The sequence below is a fragment of the Kryptolebias marmoratus genome, linkage group LG4, assembly GCF_001649575.2.
Source record: "Kryptolebias marmoratus isolate JLee-2015 linkage group LG4, ASM164957v2, whole genome shotgun sequence".
In the NCBI taxonomy this organism is placed as follows: Eukaryota; Metazoa; Chordata; class Actinopteri; order Cyprinodontiformes; family Rivulidae; genus Kryptolebias; species Kryptolebias marmoratus.
In genome coordinates this window covers 3,993,060-4,008,770 of record NC_051433.1, presented here as the reverse complement: position 1 = coordinate 4,008,770, position 15,711 = coordinate 3,993,060, and the positions used below count along the sequence as shown (strand labels likewise).

Sequence of the window (15,711 nt, the reverse complement as noted above, 5' to 3'; positions counted from 1 at the left end):
GGATCTGGGTGTTTAGTTTTATTTTTTTGTTTTCTTGTGAATCTTGTTTCTTAGCTTGTTCTTGGTGTTTCTTTCTAATATTTTTTTGTATAGTTTTGTTCCTTGTGCCATCATCATCATCATCATTATTTGCTTTTGCCTGTGTCTGAAAACATCATGTGATTCTTTAAATCTTACATGATTAATTATTTCCCATACTGGACCCAACCCCAAGTTTTTTTTTTTTGATAGAGTAACACATTAATTTAGTTTTAACTAATATGCTGTCTAAATATTTGACATCAGGTGTTTTTCCAAATGATGTAAGTGACGACTGTGTATTCGCGGTTGTGAGAGACAAATCTTTTGTAGACACAAAGTTTTGTAGAAAAGCACAGTTTGAAAATGTTTTTTGCAGGATCTTTATTATTTTGACTGGGAGAGAATTTCTCTTTGATGATGATGAATTGGCTTGGGGTTATTTCTTCAAAGGTTTCTGTCAAATTGTTAATAAGCACGCTCCTTTGTGTAAATTTAGCGTAAAAGGCCGTAATAATTCGTGGTTTACAACGGAACAAGGAGAGCTTTGTGATTTTTCATGTCAGCCTACCACTCCCAGCTCTACCTGTCACTCACCTGTTCCTACCCCGTCATCAGTCCAGCCTGCAGTCATGTTCTCATTGGTGAAGCATTGTTGCGTAATGCACAGTTTCCTTTTGTCTCATCTGTCACACCAGCCATTTGTTTTTCTTTTCCTTTATTAAAGTATTTTAGTTTCTCAAGCTCCTCGTATTGCATGTGTTCTTGGTCCGACTTTCAACCTCCCAACCTGATGGTGAGAAAAGAAACTGGATCGAAGCGGGTTTATTATAGTGTAGATTTTACCAACAAACAGATTTGATGCCTATTCCCACTGAAACGCAGTTCAAGTTTTTATTTATTTAGCAGTTTAAAGAGCCTCACATGAGAGCATCAGAAATCAAAAAAGAAGTCCAGTGGCCTTTAATTCAACTTGGTAGGATAACAGCCTTAATGTCTTTAAGGGAGCATTTAATTAGTTCAGACATGGTTAGGATAAAGATGTCAGCACTGAACACATCAGTTTGGTCAACAGAATCAGTTTCTTGAGAGGCCGTGAAGAATAAAAAGGTGTCTTTTGAGTAAGTTTAATACATACTGAGAGCAATGGAAGCCTGAATATTTTATTTACCTACAGCAACACAGACAGACCAGACTCTCAGCACCCACTGGAGCACAAACTGTCATGAAACCAACTGGGTCAGGCACTTCCTGACTAGGACATAAAGGGAAAGATAAGAAAGGTAAACAAAACACAAAAAAACATTTTCAAACCAGTGGATACCACAACAGGGCTTTAGCAAGTTGGCTAAGAAATATGGAACAGTTTACAGAACCAAGGAAAAATGAAAGAGGCACCAAACTGTCTTTCTATTACCTGTTATAATGGCAATGCTAGAAAGAGAAATATTCCTGTTTAGGCTAAATAAGCTGCACTTTAATTAACATCAAAACTCTTTAGTAACTTCACATTTATTCAAGCTTTAACCATGAGGCTGACATAACAATAAGAATGTTTATTTATTTCCCACTCAAAGTCCCGAGACTTATTGAAAACTGGTCCAAAATCCACTTTTTGGGGGATTTTCAGTCTGAACTAAGGTTTACCCCAAAGTTACCGTAACTCTACGTTTTGACGCAGCACTTTTCTGTAAGGGAGACGTGTCCCCAGCGTCCACGGCTTGCACTCTTCGTGTTGGAAACACCTAAAGAAGTCGAAGCAAACATGAATAACGAGAGTGCACCTTCCCTGCTGTGCTGTAAAAAACAAGACGAGCGCCCCAAAAACCGCACTGAACAATAATAATAATAAATCTCTGCTCCGTGGCCACGCCCCCTGGCCCGTTCGGTGGGCGGGGCTTCGGTGCATTATACTATCTGCAGCACAACGGTTTTTCCCCTCAGAGACGGAGGGATATTATCCGGCCTACGCATCTGTTTCTGCCGCCACTACGTGTAAGTCTGTCCTCGGTTTGTTCACAAAAGGTTTTTATTGTTCCTGTAGTCCGTGTGTGTCGGTTCTCGGTACTTCCTAACCTACAGACCCCGTCTGAATCCGTGTGTGTCACGGTGCTAGTAGCAACTCTTACCAAAAAAAAAAAGTTTCTACCAACCAAACTTCTCCGTTTTATTGTACTCGCTCATGACGACGTGGTGTCTGAGTTTCTTTGGCTTTATGTTTCTCTTCATGAGACCAAAGGTAAGACATAAAACCGATAATAAAGTGAAATAGTGGCAGGGAGATAAGGAGGGTGGACGGGGGGGCTGAAATATATTTATTTCTTTCCACTTTCTTCAAGTTTCTGTCACATCCGTTATCAGCTTGTTGGATTTTAACCACGTTTTTTATCTAGTTCTGTAATCTTTGCCGTGTTATAATGTTTTTAATGGGGTTTTAAGCCTTTGAATTCGGTTTTGTTTTAAAGCTTAAACGGAGTTTTATTGAAGATAGAAAGATATAGAGAGAGAGATTAGCGCTTTATTACCATTCAGGAAATTTGTTTGTTACAGCAGCTTCTCGTCACGCAGACATCACATGGAAAATACAGTCTGCTTTGAAACACAGTTTTAAAACAATGCATATAAATAATAAAGTTTAAGTTAAAGTTAAAGTCTCTCTAACTTTATCTCCCAGTCCTTCAACCTGTACTGTTCCTCTAAGGACCTCATTCATAATCCTGTTCATCCTTGTCCCTCCCAAGGAAAACCTCAACATCTTCAGCTTTGCCACTTCCTGTTCTGTCTCCTGTCTTTTTGTCTCCAAACTGTCCAACATGGCTGCTCTCACCACTGTCCTGTAAACCTGTCCTTTGACCTTTGCTGCCACCGTTTTGTCACAAACCACTCCTGAAACTTTTCTCCATCCACTCCATCCTGCCTGGACCTTCTTCTTCTTCACCTCTTTACCACACTCCCCATCCTCCTGGACGCCTCCCTCTCAGTCTCACACAGGTGCTCTGTCTCGCTACGTTTGACGTTCGTTCCTCGTCTTCCAAGCGCATACCTCCACCTCTTCAAGTCCTCTTCCTCCTGTTTCCTGTTCTCCCCACAGATCACATCTCTCTTGGCTACTTCCACACCAAACTGTAGCACAATATATGGAAAATTGATGGAATTATAGCCATTCTTCTGATTGTAAGGTCAGTTTGCTGTAGTGGCCATCTCGAATTGAGCTGACTCCAAAAGGTAATATTTTGTAGATGTTGTGGTTAGTTTCTGAGTTTGATTAAGTCTCAGACACAGTCATAGAAATTCTAGCTCAAAACACACACATGATTTAAAAAAATGTATCATGTTTTTACAAAAAAATAAGCCTGTTTTTAACTTTAAAAATATTTATGTTGACAACTTCTCTTCAGATCAATGTAGTGCATTTCACTGGAGCACAAACAGAATGAAGCTTCCCCTGATTTGGAAAAAGTACAAGGTATTACTAAGGTCCCACTGTCTGCAGACCTGAGTGATCCGACTGGTGTAAAATTAATTAACACGTCTTTTACATAATGTAGTGAAAAGACATTTAATACTTTATGTGCAAGTAATAAGACTTCTGCTTTTAAGAAGATCCTCAAACAGGTGGAATACGTGCAGATGTGTTTTGAGCTAGAAGCACTCCGAGTGCAAACCTCCACCACTTTCATTAAAAAGTCCGCTCCAAATCGCCTCCAAAATGTAATTGTTTCTTGTGACAACTCCAACGTTTCTTGAAAATTTCATCAAAATCTGTTCATTAGTTTTAAAGTAAACTTGCAAAGAGACAAACAAACCAACTCTACTAAAACCATAACCTCCTTGGTGGAGGTAAGGAGCCGTTGTCTGTGTGAAATAAGACAGGATGTCTTTATTGTTAGTGTTGTTGGTAACTAAAAGATCCTGAGTGTGAATTACTTCAATGTAATAGATTACACTGTGGATGTAGGTGAGGATAAACAGAGGTTTACCAAGTCAATGTGAAAAGATAAAAAAGGTTTAAGTGGAGGTGACCAGCATGTGAGGAGTCTTCTGAGATGATTTTTTCTTGGCTTAGGTTGCAGATGTTGGCAGCGTCTTGAAATGCCGAAACAGAACAGGTTTTTTTTTTTCTTCTATGTTGACTTTTATAATCCTTATCAGCTTCAGAGCAGCCTGCATACCGTAGGTAATAGCACTATTGCAGAGCAGTAGAAGGCCAAGATTAACACTTTTTTTTCCTGGAGGTGCTTTTTCAGTACCAAGAGAAGGTGACCATTGTGTTTGTGCACCAAGACAAGTTGTCCCCCCAAAATTTTAAACCATAGATGATTTTCACATTTAGGATCAGTTTGGACATTTTGGCTCCTTGCTGTATAATTTCCTCCTAATGACTTCTGCAAAGTTTGTGTAAATGTCTCTGTCATATCCTAATAAGTCTTTATAAGTTAAAGTTAATTTTACTCAATTACTCCTAAATATGTTTGATTCCACTGATTTACCCTATATTTTAACTTAAGCATATTGTTGTCTGTAAGTACATATATGCTGGTAATCCATGGTCATTGTGTTGCTCTTATTATATTTAAAAAGTTACTTTATTTTCTGCAGTACTTCTCCTACAATACCCACTGAAACGGTTAAGATGAGATCAGACTATTGAGCAGCATATTGCTTCAAATTAAAGAAAGCTGTAATTTGGCAAGCTCCAGTACTGTGGTGGGAAAAGAGTCCTGGAATCTTTTCAGAGGTTTTGAGGGTGTGAGGGTTGGTGTGTGTGTGTGTGTGTGTGCTCTGTGAGTTGCTTCTTCATTTTTTTTTTTTTTTTTGTTTTAATGTGCTTGATGTTAAAGAAGACGACAAAAGTGAACAAAAAGGTTAAAAAAACCTGATTTGTATGTTTAATGTTGAGACAAAATCAGTCATGATTACAGACAGATGAGTCACTAAGGCGTTTAACAAAAAAGACAAACATTGGGTCATATTGTCACAGCTAAACTCCAGCTGAGCTTTTCCTCTTTTTTTTTTAAAGCATGTGAGATTGGCAACTGCTCATAAAAGTCTAGCCTGTTATGTGTGAAAATGTCTTTTGCCTCCACACAGTTAAATTATTGCTATATTGTGCAGCCCTTTATGCCAGCAACACATGCATCGTGCTGAAACGGTGAATGGTGGTGCCAGACTCAACAAACTACATCTATAATCAGTGGGAGCAAAACAAATGATGCTTGTTTTGAATAAGGACTCTGAAGAGACTCACTGTCAGCCTTTGAACGGTTTATTTGACGTCAAGGACATAAACTTTTTACTAACCAGCATATTATTGCCAACAATTTGTCCTGGATACAGCTGTAGACTCATCAGATGAACGCTGTAGTGAAGCTGGCCCAGAATACTGTTGTAGCTAACCCTAACCCTAATCAAGTTGGATCACCTGGCCTTTTCCTGTGACCGACAAGGCACAAGCAAGAGATCGAAAATCTAAGGAAGTTTTTTATTAAGATAGTCTACTTTTACAGGAGTTTATTTTTTTCTGACCTGTGTGTATTTAAAGGTTATGGTTTAATGTGTGTGACTGAAACAGGACACTGCAACACCTAACATAATTATAGATACAGAGACATGTTGTGTGGTCTGACTTTGAATTTAGGCCGATGTAATTATAGAGGCCTTATTCAAAATCAGAACTACAGATACAGATTGTTCAAGCTCGCTGTCTGTTTCCACTCAGTGTCATTTCTATGGTCCTGAGTTATAAACCAGCCTCAGAAGTGTGAAAGACTAATGTCCAGACGGACAGAAAGTAGGTCCTGTGTTGATGTAGTAGACAGCCAAACTACACAAACATTATTAAAGGAAATTATTGCTAAGCATAAATGTTGAGTGCTAGAACTTTAAAGGCAGTGTTAGCAACTTTGTGTGTCAGTAATATAACAGGAAGTTATGTAGGAGGCCCTTTAAAGGTTGTTTCTAAAGTCACTACTTTGTTGTCTTTAGTGTTTGTTTATTTGTTTGTCCATCTCTGAGCCCTGCTGGATTATTTAGTTGCAGTCAGAAGTTTTGAGGCATCCTGGCTATGAATATCCTATCAATTTTGGGCTTTTAACACTTTTATTTAAACTGTTCTTTTTTCTAGGGTGGAATGGTTGTACAGCATACAACTTTATAAGGTTTTTAAAAACAAGAACTGTGTGCACAAGTATGAATTTATTGTGAATTTCTTTCCTAAGCCACACAAGATTAAAATTATACATATACGCTCAATTATGGAAATATGTTCACCTCCAATAACACTTGGGTAAATTGTACTTTAACAAGTTGTACCATGACCACAAACTTTTTGTAGCCGTCAACAAGCCTTTGGCAGACTTCTGCCTGGATATTTGACTGCTCTTCTTGGCAGAATTGACAGAGTTCATTTAAATTGATTGGTTTCCTGGCATGGACCCAGCTGTGAAGCAAAGTCCACAAATTTCGAATAGGCTTGTGGTTGGGGCTTTGAGAGGGCCATTCCAGGTGCTTAATTTTAACCCATTTTATCCCATCAGAAATGAGTTTTGATGTGTTTTAGGATAATTGTGCTGTTAGAACACTCAAACGTGTCCAGGTTTCAACCATCTAGCTTATCTTGGGTGGAGTTACAGAATGTGGTCCTTCTTCATTGTTACATCCACTTTATGCATTGCAGAAGTACTACATCATTGTGCTGCCACCACTATGCTTGACACTTGCTACAGTGTTCTTAGGTTTGAAAGCTTCACCTCGACTCCTCCAAACACACTTCTGGTCATCAGCGCCTAACAGCTCAATCTTTTATGTGACCATAAAAAGTTTTCTCCAGAAAACATTTGGTTTGTCCATCGAGCTTGAAGGCGTCGCTTTTGGACGAGGGACTTATTTCTTGCTTGGCGTCCTAGACAAAATGAAGCCTTGTCAAACTAAGAAATCCTAGAACCTTCAGCTACACTTATTAAAGGATTTATTGAATGTATGTTTATATTTGAGCCTGTGTGTGTATATATATAATTTTAGACCTGTGTAGAATAGAGAAAATCAACAATAAATTCAAACTGTGCAGTTGTTGTTGTTGTTGTTTTTTAATTCATTGAAGTTTCATGTTGCATAGTCATTTCACCTTGGAAAAAGAACAGTTTGAAAAAATCAATAACCACTTGAAATCAATATGACATTCGTTCTCAAGATGAGCGCAACAACGTTTGCCTGCAGCTGTAGGGTGTTGCTCCAGAATGCAGAAAATTTACGGCTGGGACTATTTTTCAGGTGTGGCTTTCAATTAAACTGTTGGATAACCGGTAATACTTGCTTGTGTTCTCAAAATAATGAAGATATAATGTTGTATGTTTTTTCTGTCTCCTTACATGTGAGCGTCATTGAACTGCATTAGTGAAGAACAAAACAATGTCCTGTTTATGCTTTTGTCATAGAAACTCAAACCACCCTTTAAATTGTGTATTCCTAGTACATACTTGATACATCAAACCTGCAGACCTGATTTGGAACAGAGGAAATTATTCTTGTGGAGCTGTGTATTGTCAAAAGGAGGAAGTTGATTTAAATCAGATGGTGCCACACAGCTACTAAGCTAATCCATTTGTGCATTTTTGGGCTCCGACTCTGTTCCATTAAAGGTCATAGCTATCAACTATCTTTACTAATGGCCTCCAGCCTTGGGATTCAAGTTTCAGCTCGAGGTTGGATAGATTGGCATGGTCACTACTGTCTGATTTGATGGAATTACCAATGTGACTTAAATCTAATCTTGTAACAATGTTACTGGAATTAATTAGTAAACTAAACTTTTTTTTATTTAAGTAAATTGAATGAGAGAAAATGAGCATTCAGTCAAAACTCATTGGTTAGTTTAATTCAGTGAATACAAGATGATGTCTCTCTGAGTTTAAAAGGGGAGCAGCTAAAGCATCTGAAAATTAACCTATTAGTACCAGGGATCAAGTTGTTCTCTGTTAACAAAATTATTGAAATATCAAAGTAGTAACATGTGCAATTTGCAGCTGCAAAAGCATTTTAAGAAACTCTCCTGTAGTTTTATTTACTCTATCTCTCTGGTAACTCGTAAATGTCATCCTTGCTGTCACACAAGCTGTGCAAACTTTTTTTTTTCCCAGCTGGAAGACAGTAGATTCTTTGTGTTACAGGACATTACAAAGACACATCTAAGACTATTTAACGAGCCATACTTTTATTTTGTTAATGTTCTTAAGGTTTTCTGACATTTACCGTTTATCACTGCAGTTCTCTGTGACATTACAGCAAAACTTTTTATCTACATCGGCTCACTGATTTCCTTCCATGCCTACAAAAATATGAAGTGTCTTTATTGTGGACAGTTGGAACAACCTTCATCAGTGCACTTCTCTGTTTGAGAACTAACATTCCTCTGTGGTGTTGCTTTAATCCATCTGGTCAATGTCCTCCATCAGTAGAGCAGCTGCTCTCTATTCTGGCTTCATATCAGGAGGCAAAGGCCGCGAGACAGAAAGGAAGGGCTGCTGTCATATTTTCTCAGCCCAGGAAACCACGTGACCTCTGACCCTGTTGTCTCCTCACCTTCACCAACTCTTGTAACCCTAAAATAACATGCGGTCTCTGACTCAGCTGATAGTCACTACATTCCTGCTGTCCTTTAAGTTCCGTCCATTTAGTGCGCTCGCAGGCGTTTAGGTAAACATTTTCTCTGTTGTGATTAGAGTAAAACTTTCTTGTGGGCGTGCCAGAAAGAAACTTGATACAGTTTTTTTGATATTTTCAATAAAAGTCAAACTAATTTTAAAGATGGTGTTTATGTGCTTTGAAATGCTGTGTTTAAGTTAACGTATCGCTTGGCTGCAACAGCTGGAGAATAGTTGGTAACTCTAACTCGACACAATAGTGCGAGAAAATATCCAGACCTTTTGTTCAAGTCTCACTGAATTCTGAGTGCTTCCAACCAGTGATCCATGTGGATGCATATTGTGCAGCAATCTTTGAAAATCACAACTTTTGTGTGTGTACAGTTTTCAAAACTGTATTTTGGGCCAGGTGCATTATTTCATTTAAGCCTCAACCCAATTTTACCCACCTTGGCAGCCATTGAGAGCATGTCGCGTCACGTCATTCCCTGTAATTTAAGAATTCAGCTTCAGCTGTTCAGGTATGATAAGGGTGACTAGATTAAATAGTCTAATGTTCCTGTAAAATATAATTAATCTGTTGTTTTGTCACTCTGACCTGGTGCTCCTGCTTTAATAAGAACTTAATAGGTGGTAATTTGAAGTGAGGTTATCATCCTTATGTTATCCTCATCTATCTGCTACACAAACATGAACAAACATTCAGTCACTTTTCTCTTTCTCTTTCTCTTCTTCAAGTTCCATTATTTTTTTTGATCATAGTTGCTTTTTGTAATTGATGTCAGTGAGAACATCGGTACGGATGAGGTGTCGTTTCTGTGCAGCTTTTCAAGCGGTTTTGTGTAATTGAACTTATTGATCCCCTGGGGAAGGCTCCATCAGGTAAATTAAAAATAATTGGTGGGTACACAATATGAGTCAGCATTTCTTGTAGTTATTTGTCGGCTGATTACAGTACTAAGCTTTCTAGTGGATGTCAGAGGCTAAATTGTCCAAATTGAATTGAAATTGTAGAATATCCTGATTTTATTATGCGTGTGTGTGTGTGTGTGTGTGTGTGTGTGTGAGAGAGAAATCCACCTCGTCTACATGCCACAATAAAAATTCCTGTCATGAGATCACCTACCAGTCCTGTCAGACAGAGAACAAACTGAACTGTTCAGTCCTACTGTACACGTCACCACAAACACCTGGGGACTGATCTAAAATAGAAAGGCAAATAGAAACCTTCTGTCTCGTATATTATACATGCAAGCTTACATATATTATCCATACATTGTACTTTACAGTTACCTGGAATATTTGTTTGTTTGTTTGTTTTTAATTGTTTGTAATTGTTGTATTTTCTTCTCTTCTTTTGTTTCTCCTCTGTTAGGAAGTTTTTCAGGCGTTGTTTTTTTAATGTGTTTTCAAATGGATGAAGAATTTCTTTCAAGAGCAAAGGTGGAAAATGGAAAAATATTTTTAAAATACTTGAGTTTAAGGAGATTTGGTCCTAAATGAGAGTAAGACCCGATTAAAACTGGTGAATGTTTCAGCTCCGTTGATTAAGGTGTTTTTTTTTTTGTTGCTGTTGTTTTGTTTGTTCGTTTTTTTCTTATCAGATAACAAAAAGTGTTTTGAATATTTAAATGTCATGACAACCTGTTGACAGCGTCTCAATAGTTTCTTTTTTTATCTTTAGACTGTAATTATTAACTTAGCCATGATTATTTTAACCTATTTGTCCACATTTCATTTAAAACCAAATTTTTAACAGAGGTTGGTGGGTTTGAGTTTTTCTTTGGCCAATCTTTAGAAATCAGGGCAGCTGATATAAAATACTGATTTTATTTATTTTCAGTTTTTTGGCCAACAAGTTTTTTTTGTTATTCTTTAACAAAATATAACAATAATTGCTTAACTTAAATAAATGTCTATAACACAACAATTAGAAGAACTTTTACAATTTTATTAAATGTAAAAGAGCGTTCTTACTTTAAAGAAAATATACTTTGTTGGCTACAGTAAGCTGGTACTAGCAGCTGCTGCATCTTAATTTTTAATTTTTTGCTTGGTAATCATTAAGTACAGACAAGGTCAAATGCCACAACAAAAGAGAAAATTCAGGACGCACAAATTCACTCGGGACACACACACACACACACACACACAGTAACAGTGAAGTGGACAGGAGTAAAGTTGAAAGCTGAAACAGGAGCTGCTGAACTGCTTCCAGATCTGATTGGTATTCAGAGACTGAGTTTGTCTTCAGGGGAGCATTCCTGCAGGAGCAGAGAGGAGGTGATGCAGAATGGGAGGAAGAGGAGGAGGAGGAGGAGGAGGAGGGAGAAGGGTGACTCCATTCTTCACCAATGATCAAGTGTGAAATCTTTTGTAATGTGTGGAAAATGAAAGTTAATGATTTGTACGTTCATATATCTAATAAAAAAACTACCCAGATGGTTGAACAAATTTAATACTTTAACTCATTACAGGACGCCGTCTTAAAAATGTTTTAGATAAATTTATAATTAGTCTAGCCTCAAATCATTAAGGTTAATTATCTCTGTTAAATCAGGTTCGGCCAGTTTGTAAATATAATTGTTTCAATTAGAATCAGATAATTCAGAGTCATTGATGCTAAAACAAAGAATATTATTCCCAGATTTTTAACATTAATTTTATTTTTGTTGTGTTGATTTATTTTTTATTTTGAATCATTTTAATTTTGTAATCTTAAAAAGGCAAATTTGGTCCGTTTAAAGGTAACTGTTGTGATGAAAACTTCCTGTAATGAACAGATTTAACCTTCAGTTGATGAGATCTGATAAATAAGGGTGAATGAATAAATCAAGTAATCTAAATATTGGCTTGCTATAAGATACAATCTTATAAACTGAAAAGATAGATTTTATTACATCTGCTAAATTAAACATACCTTTTAGAGCTTTAGGCTTGTACGTACTACTATATAAATTACAATTGTTTTCAAGTCAACCAAAGTTTAATCTTTCAAGAGCTCAATTATAAAATTGTTGGATCAGTCGGGAGTAGCTTATCTCCTGTTTGGAATGTGAACCTTTTAAGAGCAGGAAACTCCCGTCTCCTTCAGCTGCGCTTCATCCAGTTTCACTCCGTTCCAAGCATTCATTAACACAACACTACACACATGGAACTCTTTAAAGTTTATGTGAGTTAGTCGCAAGTAAGAGGGAATATATACACATTTTTGATTAACTTCATGCCACTTTTTTTTCTGTTTGCCTTCATAGATCCACCATTTCGAAGCAGCACTGGACTGGCCTCGGGCATCATGATGATGAAACTGAAAAACCAAATGACAGAGCAGACAAAAATGTCCAGATGACAACAACTATGCTTACGTAACATCAGTTGACAGTTCGGCGACAGATCCTTCCTTCTTGTATAACCCTCTCATCGTTCACTCAGTCATGATGTTTAAGAGGAAGCTGTATGTTTTGTTGGGGATTGCTGCTGCCGTCTTCCTCGTCATGCTTGCAAGCCAGAGCGTCCATACGAAGCACTACCTGCCGGTGTCGTTGGTCCAGTTCAACAGCTGGACTGTGGCCACCAGCAGGGAGATGGGTAAGAAGACGGTGCAACAAATAATAAATGCACCAAAATATTAGTCGTTCATATAAAAGTTGCTTTAGAGATGAATGGTGGTTTTTACTGTTGTAGATAATTAGGTGAACAGATGATTTAGTGTTAGTTTTTAACTGATCAGAGACACTAATAATGTGAAAAGCTGTTATCAGTTGTTAGTATTTAAAATAAACTGCTTCTGCAACACTTCTGCTACATCTAATTTGGATTTAGAGAACTTAGACCTTAGACTTAGGTCAACTTCTTCTTTATTTGGTTGCACAACATATATCTCTGCAGATTATTATTATCATTTATTTAAAGTGAAAGTACTTTCAGTTTGATTTCCAAACATTGTACTGAGGCAATCAACTCAAATCGACCTAATTTATAAAGTACATTAAAATGGATACATTTTCATAGTGCTCTTTAAAATAAAGTAAGTCTAAATAACTTCATTTGTTGCATCTGATCTGTGTTATTGTGATTGTATTTACCAGATTGATATGTTGAGAATTTGTATTTTGTTTTATTTGCAGAGGATAAACTTGCTGACCTGACCCGTCTTCCTCCCGACACCATTCGGTTTGAGGAGGAGGAGGAAAACAAGGAAGTGCAATTTCAAGAGGAAAACAACCCAAGGTAATGCTTCAAGGTTTGTAGGCTGATCCCCATATCTCGCTGTTCGAGTCCTGCCTGACTCCTCCGTGTCCTCCTACAGGTCGTGTGGTTGCACAGAGTCCTGCGTTTCAGACCTTAAGGGTTCTGACTGGTTCAGCGAGCACTACGACCCCCAACAGCAACCCATCCTCCATCCTGACAACAACTTTGAGCAAGAGGCACTTGAGTGGTGGCTGGTGAGGAGATTGTTTGTTAGTCTCCCTGTTTAAAGTATTTTAAAATCTATGTTGCTTAGCCTGAGGTTTTATTTAGAATAGTACATTTAAATGGAAGTGAAACTCTATTGTCTGAGCCAAATGTCCTGCAAGAGGAAAACTGTCAGCCTGACATTCACCTTACTTCTGTAATCGGATTACTTGTTTAAACCAGTTAGATGGAAAGTTTTTTGTATACAGAGGAGCATTCTCAGTTCAGAAAATAAGTTAAGCTGATTGTAGCAGCAGCTGCAGCATCTTTATTTTCCTACTTAGTCACTTGCCAAAGTCGGCACCAATCAGGCCGAAATGGACACAATATGAAGAGAGGTGGGCAGTAGAAAAATGTGCATGGCCTAGAATACAGTTTTGCAAACCTTATACACAAAAATAGGTTGTGCTTTTTAAAAAAAAGTTGCTCAAAACATGGCCACATGCCACAAACTCTTAAAATTAAGTAAGACTGGACCTGAAAATTTGTCTGATTTCTCACAATTTTGAGCCACCAATTAGTCATACTACAGACAGTTTTAAAAGTTTACATATTTAGTAAATCAATAAAAAGTTATGTCCTATAATGCCTTAGCATGCAATAAAGGTTTGACTCCTCTAAAAGGAAATTCTTGCAAGTTAGTTCCAGGAAATAATTTCTCATCTTCAGTCATCTTGTATCAACACTGACAGGCTGAATCATTAAAGAGAATTTAGACCTACGGAGAGTGTGTCATAATACGCTTGATGTTTTAGCGAGTGGTAGGGACCAGTCGTAAAAATGTTTAAGACTGGCTCTTTTGGAAGCTGTCAGCAGCCTGCATGAGGAGACAAATGTCCTCAGTCTTTTCCCTGCATTCATAGATTGAGGCTCGCTGTTGGAAACCATTAGCAGATTAAAAGGAGGAGGGGTAGTGATACTGCCAGCATCATCACTCTGCTCCACAGTATGCAGCCTTGAGCTAAACTAAACTGTAAGAGGTTTACTGTAAAAACAAAACTGTTTTGTTTGTTTTGTTTTACATTGCTTGTTTAGTTACAGTGTGTAACTTCACAGGAAGATGTTACTGAATCCTGTACACTTGTCCTTCATGCTTTATTATAAAATAATATTTTTTGCTTCACAGAAACTTCAGCAGTCTGGTAAAGATCAGACTTTAGAGGGCGAGATGTCAAAAATGTTCCAAGTATTTCCCCCACCCACTGTGGACACCAATCCCCACCCGTCTCGCTGTCGTAAATGTGCAGTTGTAGGCAACTCTGGCAACCTGCAGAATTCTGGCCACGGTGAACTGATCGACTCTTACAGCTTCGTTATCCGGTGTGTGCGTCCGAACAAACGTAACACAGATACACAGAGGCGCTCAGACGCAGTTCTCACCCTTCCTCTCCACCTCCTCCTCCGTTTTCAGAATGAACAAGGCGGTAACTCGAGGTTTTGAGAAAGATGTCGGGAATCGGACGACGCATCACATCATGTACCCAGAGAGCGCGGTGGACGTTGGTCCTGGTGTCAGCCTCATCCTGCTGCCGTTCAAGCTGAGAGACCTGGAGTGGCTGACCAGCGCTCTGTCCACCGGCGAGGTCAAAATGTACGACAAATCAGATTTTACTCTTTGTCTGCCAAATGGGTTCAGTTTTTCATCTGTACATGAGACATTTACAGTAAACCAAACATTACTAAACACACTAATTAAAAAGAATTTTATGCATAAATGGATGTATTTATAAATAGATTAAAAACAATTCAGATTATGTTGCTTATTAAACAAAAAAAGTGAGAAATAAATGATTAAAAATGTTACAAAAGGCAAAAACATTTTCAAAGACAAATGTAATTGCTACAATTTAAATTATGAAGGTAAAATCAGCGGAGGAGCTGGTGCCGTTCTCAAGCAGTCAAGGTAAAATCAATAAGTTGGAAAAACTAAAAAGATGGAAGTGGAGCAGAGGAAAGAATCTGTGTGGTAGAAACCTCCTGAGATTTCCAGAAAGGCATTAGGGTTGTGTGGTTGTAGCTGAGCTAATGGCTTCACGGTTAGTGACGGCTACAAAAACAGCAAAAATCATTTCTAACAGTTCAAACTCTTGGTTGCAAAGAATCTCCACAATCGTTTCTTATCAGGAATAAATTATCTTCAACTATGTTTTTTTTAACTGTGCTGCACGTACCACTGATGGTTCCTTTCAGTGGTAAACTTCGCTGCTAGTTAATCATAATAAACTGTGATGTAAAGCTAAAAAAGCAGAGAGAGCCATAAAGATAAGTGGTTCAAACAAAATATGGTTTTTGGCTCCAAGTAGAAAAGACTTGAGACAAAAAGTGCAATGAAGACGACTTCAGAACCCGGGAGTGGACCATGGTTACTGATTCAGCGTCAGGAAGGTTTGGCATCAAAACATACAAAAAGTGAGGATATTTTTGATTCCTGTACTTGATGTGGAGCAGAAGAAGAGCTGGAACCACAGTGTATGTGGTGATCAGCAACAAATGCGCGCAACCATCACATTATAAAGAACACCCTTTAATTAGAGTTAGAGGTTCGGCCAGTTTGCTTGATGTCTGATATTAATACTACAGTTTGAACTGCCTGTTGGAC

General features: G+C 37.9%; 1 protein-coding gene across 1 annotated transcript in view; it reads left to right on the top strand.

The window, feature by feature from the left end:
- Positions 1-1,897: 1,897 nt before the first annotated feature.
- Positions 1,898-15,711, top strand: part of LOC108244935 (CMP-N-acetylneuraminate-beta-galactosamide-alpha-2,3-sialyltransferase 2) — a 16,724-nt gene continuing 2,910 nt past the window's right edge. Inside the window, exons 1-6 of the mRNA XM_017431483.3 lie at positions 1,898-2,013; positions 11,912-12,245; positions 12,785-12,887; positions 12,967-13,102; positions 14,239-14,432; positions 14,524-14,703. Coding sequence (XP_017286972.1) covers positions 12,092-12,245; positions 12,785-12,887; positions 12,967-13,102; positions 14,239-14,432; positions 14,524-14,703 — 767 coding nt within the window. The 5' untranslated portion in view covers positions 1,898-2,013; positions 11,912-12,091. The remainder of the gene's footprint in view (positions 2,014-11,911; positions 12,246-12,784; positions 12,888-12,966; positions 13,103-14,238; positions 14,433-14,523; positions 14,704-15,711) is intronic.